The following is a 7777-nucleotide window of genomic DNA, read 5'->3' as shown; positions in this document are numbered from 1 at the left end:
GCAAATCTGGCGACCTCGGAACGGTCGCCACCTGGTATTCCTAAACGTAACCTCAGTAAACTATTCTTAAACCTATAATATAACCTTATTCCTAAACGTAACCTCAGTAAACTATGCCTAACCTAAATGTGTGTCTAACCGTATCCTCTCAGTCTCAGTAAAACAACAAATACATGAATGCAAGAACCTCTGGGGCGAGCGGTCCGCGAAATAATGGGGGCGGGCGTGTTTAGGGGCGAGTTACCCGATTACTGTTCCATATCGTACACGCCCCCTCGCGTATTCGCAGGAACCGGGCAGCCGCTGGAAACGACAAAGAACTACATTTCCCAAGGATATTTACCGACAGATTCAGGAAGTCGTGATTATCTCACAAACCGGCCGATCTCAAACCGGTGCTACTTTGTTATTATCAGGAGATAATATACAGGATGGGTAAAGATGTCTTTCGCTGTGTCGAATGCAACGAGAGCGCCACAGAGCTGCACAGAGATTATAGTAATGGGATCCTGAAGATAACCATATGTGTGAGTTATTATAACTGTTTCTTGTACATGGCCAAAACTAAAGCATATTGTCATTTGCTCACTGTAGCAATCAAAATGACTTGTAAACCCCCGTGTGTGTGTGTGTGTGTGTGTGTGTGTGTGTGTGTGTGTGTGTGTGTGTGTGTGTGTGTGTGTGTGTTATACTCATAGAGTACTGAGGTGCTGACGTGCTATATTGTATATGTATATTGTATGAAGACATATGCCATGATTTTGTTAATGTAAGCTTGACTGTACTTTTAAAATGTGTGTCCTTGTATTCTCTCCTTTATGTGGACATGAATTAATGTCCTCCCAGGAATCTTGCAAAAAGCCAGTGGATAAGTACATAGAATACGACCCAGTCATTATCCTGATTGACGCCATTCTATGCAAGACGCAGGCGTTCAGACACATTTTGTTCAACACATGTCTGAATGTAAGCAACCTACACACACTGCCTACCTACACCTGATCTTGTACAATACCAGTTTGTTTTATCTGTTCATTGGTGTGATGATGCTCTCTCTGCAGATCCACTGGAAGCTGTGTGTCTTCTGCCTGCTGTGTGAAGCCTACCTCAGGTGGTCTCTGCTCCAGGGCTCTGCGCAGAGCAGTGACCCTGCAGACATCATCAGATACACCAAGGAATGGGACTTCTACAGCATGTTTGGACTGGCTGCCTTTGGTAAGTTGAAAACACCAGACCAACCACTGATGAGACAAGATCTGAATCAGAAGCACTAACTTCCAAATATAATAAATGTGATTTGTGTTCGCGACATTTGTGATAATACATTAAGAAGGTCCTGTCATTCACATTATAGTGACGCCTGATGCTAATAGTCCTTGTGAAAGAAAGTGTTTACTTTCCTCATGTGACGATCTAGGTCAGGGGTAATTAAACTTTTTCATGTCACACAGAATACCAAATTATACATTTTCTGTTTCATTTTATAATGTATGTCTTTTGCACTCTTATAATGCTCTGTCTTAATGTCTAAATGCATAATGTTTTATGTAAACTTACTTAAACCTTATACCTACACTTTGAACTGTTAAAATGTGCTATACCAATAAACTTGCCTCTCCTTGTCTTGCTCATGTCATACAGGAAAGCTAAACAAATCTTGTTTACCAGATGCCGCAGCTAACATGCATCTCTGCACGATGTAATTTGTACCCTGATATGTCTTTTGCATTCTGCAGAGTTGTCAGCGTTCTGTTGCGGTGTGCTGTGCTTCCTGTGGGGACTGGTGGGCTGTCTGCAGGGTGGGAACGTGGAGCTAGGCCTGCTACTCAGAGCTCTGCTTCTGTCCTGCTATGGTAAAATCCTCCTCATACCCGCCGTCATCTGGGAGCATGACTACTCCCCACTCTGCCTGGGACTCATCAAGCTGTTTGTCCTCACCTCCAACTCACAGGCCATCAGAGGTAGGAGAGCATTTCCGTCTGTGACACGAACAAGCTTTTCCCATGTTGTTGATGCGCAAGGGGGCGGGGTCTGTGACAGTGATCAGTGCTGTGGTTGGTTGACTGGTTGCATGCATGGCCAGTCCATTTAGATTGGTGGTTCATGCAGACATCACTGCTACATCACAGCCACATGTGGCAAGCAGCATTTAAACTCTTCAGTCTTCATAATTGATTAATTAATGAATCCTACGGATTCCAACGGAATTATATGACAAAAATACAGTTATTTGCAGTGGCGTTCCCAGGAATTACATTTAGGGCAGGCGAGATTACCCCCCCCCCCCCCCCTGAAAATATCTATAACTGAATCGTAGTTCAGACCTTCAGTTAAATCTCTCCCAAACTCTAGGAGACACAGACTATTTAGGCGAGAGGTTGTCATTGTACTTCTGCGTGTACTTTTTTATGCCAGGTGAGTACAGGTGATGGCCCAGACCCCCACTCCTGGCACCCCATGAAGACAAAGGCATACATTTGCATCACTATAGGCGAGGGTCGCTCTGCTGAATGGATACGGTGGTGATTGGCTGCCTGCCCGCGTGAATGGACGAGGAGGCGGGTTAATGGCCCGACTATTGGCCGCTATTCTGTGGATTTTTTTCACTGCCTGTTTTTCAGTCAGTCTTTTACTTTATTTTCTAGGGGTGGTGAGATTTTAGTTGGGCAGGCGGCTTGCCTGCCCTGCCTCTATGGTGGGTACGCCACTGGTTAATTGGAAATCATGGAAAAACAGGCTATTGTGATTTTATTAAATCCAAACATCTAAAGGTAGACTGTCAGTGAGAAACCACTGAATGGCTTTTATGTCACAGTTGTAATACACCCCAAACCTGGTGTGTGTGACGGGGGTGTGCGGTGCCAAGTGGAAATTTGGTCGGATGGTGGTGGAGAATCGAAGAACCACAGTTGTCTAGATTCTTAGATAAAATCCTGTACCTGGTATAGAGGCGCTGACTGCTTGTCTTATTTGCTGGATTCTGTCAGTGAAGGACACAAATTCATAGCAGGCTGATTATATTTGCCTGGCTGGAGATGGGGCTAGATTAGAGACGTTGGAATGATATGGTATTTTAATTAGGATTTGATGCTTATTTGAAATGTAAAGCCAGTTTGATCCTCTGACGTGTCTTTTGCACGCAAATATCAGTGGGTCTTCCTCGCACTGTTCTATATAATAAAGATAATAAAGTTGAATAAAATGTAATTCTTAACTATAATTTTTTTTTATCTTGGCATCATGTTTGGAGTTTTCATAAGAGACCAGTAGATGGCAGCTCTTGGCAAGTGAGATACTCAGAGATCTCTGCTTTCTGATAGGTCTAGTAGCATCTGAATTCAATATATGGGCTAAAACTACTTAGAGATTTTTTTTTTTACTTCCCTTATACCTCCTCTCTCTTGTCTTCTCCTTTCATCTTATCTCTCCTGTCTTATTTTCCAGTAATTCTGAACAGCAGTCGACGTTTGTCCATGATGGCAGTGTGTGTGGGCCTGGTGTCAGAGACTTGTGCCGCCTGGGCTGTGGAGAGACTTCCGAGGAGCGTTGAAGATATTTTTACCTTCTAATGACCACTACTACGCCCCAACGCCACTACTACAATTACAACTACTACTAAAAATATGTACATACATCCTGTCAGACCGAGGGGAAGAACATTTAACTCTGCGAGTGATAATCAAGTTAAACATCCAGAACAAACTGAAATGAACTTTGCTGCAGCGCTGGGTGTTTCTTGTGTTCGTTTTGTTACATTTCCTTTTGTGAGGAGAGTTGGAAAAGCCTGGTTTTTGCTTCTGAGACACTTGGAAGAGCTTCAAATACTATTTGTGAGAGGGTAACAAGGCCCTGTGTTTGTACACATCAACCCAAAGATACGGTTGTTGGTTTGAGGACATTATTTTTGATGGATCTGGACTTTTTTCTTTTTTTACTATCTATTGCTATCTATTTTTACATATTATTTGGAAGGCATTGTTGACTTTCATAGGTCACTATTATATTGTGGGGAGAGACAGGAAATAGAGGTTTGTTAAAAGGGACTACCTGCATCAGAGGTGACAAACAAAATTTGTCAACGTCACCTTGTGATTAGGCCTGTATATGTGTCATCAGAGCGCTAACTGGCTGAACCCCCCAGCATACCCCATCTCAGGATTTTGGTGACCTGTCCATTCAACTCTAACAAACAAATTATCCTAGAAAAGCTGGGGTTACTGCCAGAAAGCTCCTGAGAATGGAGCTTTAACTCTATGTATGTCTAAATGTAGTTGGGGTGCAAAAGTTAATCAAACAAATCGATTATAAAAAATAATTGATCATCCATAATTTTATAAAATGATTTATCCCTATTTTGCACATTTAATTATTGGCAAAAAAAAAAAACTGAAAATAGCTGATAGTTCTGATATTTTCACAGTTTTTGCACGACACCATTGTGTGACAAAGTATAAAACAACGCTTAAGTGGTTAATTTATTCGTTGATATATTAAAACAAATTTCAATTTAAAACACGCTCCTCGATTATTCGATTAATCAAAAACGTTATCGATCACTACGAAAAGAATCGATAATTGCAGCCCTAAATCAATGTGGCCTTCTCTTACAGAATGAGGGGGAAAGGCAACACAATGAGGTTGTGATCAGACAACAGCAAGCTCTCTGTTTGTATGCGAGTTGGCCAGACCTCGACACATTCCTCAGTTCATTCATTTACCTGTAGATGCACAAATAAAGTCTGGGAAGGAACTGGGGAAGAATTCTTTGAATGCCAAATCCTTGTCAATGACAATATGTTCATCACAGTGAGAAAAGTCAGACCCTATGAGGGAAAATAAAAGTTAAAAACACTATGGCGGTGATCTGGAATGTTAACACATTAACCACTCATGGTATGCTTGATATTACTGCCCATCATTTTCCAAAGCATAGTGGTTTGTTTGATTTTTGAGGAAGCCATTGGATTCCATTCAGACTATATTTACTTGAGAAACCGTAATGCAATGTTGATGCATTTTGTATTGATTTGAAAAGTCTAACAAAAGTCTGAAAATAGTTCCTATGGGGACATTTTAATCTAAAAATCAACGTTAACAGAAAAAATATCTGTTTATGTACGGCATATATGGTTAAAGTTGTGAATAGACAATGACATGTACAGTATTGACACTGGTAAAGTCCTTCAAATCATTTTACATGTAAAGGTTTTGTTGGAGATAATGGTGGTTCTTCCTATCCAAATTACGTTTTGGTACAGCCATTACAGTACAGCAATGGTTTTCAAACCTTTTGTGCCCACGAAATGTCAAAATCTCCAGGAACACCTGTAATCATAGTGTAAACAGCAGATCGTAGATACAATCAGCATCTACAAGCTCACAATGCATTCGATGCGACACGTTGTAGGCTTGAAGATCAGCTATTTTCACTATTTTTGAAAATTGGTAGGAATAAATAAATAATGCACATAATCCTTTTTTGCTTAATGACTTACCCAAGATAGCCCTGGATGAAAGGTTGAAAGTGGTTAAATTATATTTGTTTTGGGGTATGGAATTTGTCTCTGTATTGGAAAATGAGCGTGCACTGCACAAAGTAGTGATTAAAAACAGAAAAATAACGTTTTGTATAGTAAAAAAAAAAACTATTATAAGATTAGTTTTCAGGGGTTTTGCCTTTATTTAGATAGTGGAGACATAGGAGAGAATCAATGAATGACATGCAGCTGATCCGCCGCCAGGCTTGGGAATCAAACCCAGGACACACTGTCTGGCATCAAAGCCTTTGTGGTATGCACCTTAACCACTTGTCCATCAGCAGCACCCCTGTGTAGTTGTATTTATTGCATTTATAATGTGGTGGTGTCACAAAATTCCAAGGCACAGCTGGATTTGTCCCACAGCACACCAGTGTGTCTCGGCATACCGTTTTGGAACCACTGATGTACAGTAATGCCACAGTACAAGCTTAAACGTGCCAGTTTAATGCAGGAATCATGAATATGTGGCTGCAGGCATGTACCTGCACTTAACCACTTTCAACTTGCGTCCCTATTTTGGCTGTTTAGACATCTTATTTCTGAATTGTATTATTTATTTTATATACTACATACTTAAATTGTCATACGACAATGTGTATAGGTACTTTGTCAAGTGGCAAAGTTTATAAGGCTTAAGATGTGGTTAACAGGCATAGATTGTATATAAGCCTCACTAAAACACCTTCTGCCAGTGGAATGTTGAGTGTTAGTTCTGTAAACGAAGCAAGTGGTTTCTCAGTAAAGCACACAACTCTCAATTAAAGTGAATGCCAGTGGAATGAGCAGTATTTACCACATGTGCCAATAGATGGGTGGCTGAACGTGCCTGGGTTCCCCCAGAGACTCTGTTGTGGCGGGTTTATGAGCTGCCACAATAGTGGGGGCTGTTAGTGACACGATACTTCACTTTGTGATACAAGCGCCAAATTTTCCACAAAGTTTCTTCTGGACCTACTTTTTCACAAAAGCCCGTTAGCCACCCAAAAAACAACAATATGGCTGCCATTTTCCAAAATGGCTGCCGGCGAAAGACATGCTATGTGGTTTTTTGACCTGGATTGTGATTGGATAATCCAAGTTTGATTATTTTGGCATCAGAATATAGTTTTGTCTCCCCCCCACCCCATCCCCCCGTTAGCCACCCAAAAAACCCCAATATGGCTGCCATTTTCCAAAATGGCTGCCAGCTAAAGACATTTTATGTGTTTTTTTTTACCTGGATTGAAATTATTTTGGCATCAGAATATAGTTTTGACTCCCCCCCGCCCCTCCCCCCATTAGCCAAGCAAAAATATATATATGACTGCCATTTTTTTAAATGGCTGCCGGCGAAAGACATTTCATGTGGTTTTTGACCTGGATCGGGATTGGATAATCCAAATTTTTCTGAGGGTGTACTGTAAAAAGGTTGTGCAGAATGCGCACCACTGAGTTAAGGGACTAACGGGACACAGGTGGAGAAATAAAACTAATCACAAGGTAATGAGACAAGACAGGAAACGTTACGACAAAATAAAACAAACACAACAGTAAAGTAAAAACTAAGTAACCACTTAAAACAGGACAAACTAACACATTCCAAAACAGTATTGTACTGTTATTATACAGCACTGTACTTTACTCTACTGTACTGTTCTGTTATTGTACAGCACAGTACTGTACTGTTTTGTTATTGTATAGCACAGTACTGTACTGTGCTCTACTGTATTGTTATTGAACAGCACTGTACTGTACTGTACTGTACTGTACTGTACTGTACTGTACTGTACTGTATTGAACAGCACTGTACTGTACTGTACTGTACTGAACAGCACTGTACTGTACTGTACTGTACTGTGCTGTACTGTACTGTACTGTATTGAACAGCACTGTACTGTACTGTACTGTACTGTACTGTACTGTACTGTACTGTACTGTACTGTACTGTACTGTACTGAACAGCACTGTACTGTACTGTATTGAACAGCACTGTACTGTACTGTACTGTACTGTACTGTACTGTACTGTACTGAACAGCACTGTACTGTACTGTACTGTACTGTACTGTACTGTACTGTACTGTACTGTATTGAACAGCACTGTACTGTACTGTACTGTACTGTACTGTACTGTACTGTATTGAACAGCACTGTACTGTACTGTACTGTACTGTATTGAACAGCACTGTACTGTACTGTACTGTACTGTACTGTATTGTTGTTGGTTACCAGTTCACGATTTAGTGAAGAATCTAGGCC

At 40.9% G+C, this 7777-nt stretch overlaps 1 protein-coding gene across 1 annotated transcript; it reads left to right on the top strand.

The window, feature by feature from the left end:
* Positions 1 to 309: 309 nt before the first annotated feature.
* arv1 (ARV1 homolog, fatty acid homeostasis modulator) lies at positions 310 to 6410 on the top strand. The gene is made up of 5 exons (XM_084081888.1): positions 310 to 527; positions 847 to 966; positions 1062 to 1215; positions 1737 to 1961; positions 3445 to 6410. The coding sequence occupies exons 1-5, from the start codon at positions 432 to 434 to the stop codon at positions 3567 to 3569; spliced, it is 720 nt and encodes a 239-aa protein (XP_083938014.1). The 5' UTR covers positions 310 to 431; the 3' UTR covers positions 3570 to 6410.
* The last annotated feature ends 1367 nt before the right edge of the window (positions 6411 to 7777 follow it).

The sequence above is a fragment of the Gymnoscopelus microlampas genome, assembly GCF_963454915.1.
Source record: "Gymnoscopelus microlampas genome assembly, chromosome: 16".
Classification (NCBI taxonomy): Eukaryota; Metazoa; Chordata; class Actinopteri; order Myctophiformes; family Myctophidae; genus Gymnoscopelus; species Gymnoscopelus microlampas.
The sequence above is the reverse complement of the archived record's forward strand: the minus strand, read 5'-3'. Positions and strand labels throughout refer to the sequence as shown.

Bases quoted from the DNA above. Each gene is read 5' to 3' on its own strand.
- arv1 (XM_084081888.1), top strand. From the start codon at position 432: ATGGGTAAAGATGTCTTTCGCTGTGTCGAATGCAACGAGAGCGCCACA. The intron at 967-1,061 runs GTAAGCAACCTA...CTCTCTCTGCAG, and splicing joins TGTTCAACACATGTCTGAAT to ATCCACTGGAAGCTGTGTGT. The intron at 1,962-3,444 runs GTAGGAGAGCAT...CTTATTTTCCAG, and splicing joins CAACTCACAGGCCATCAGAG to TAATTCTGAACAGCAGTCGA.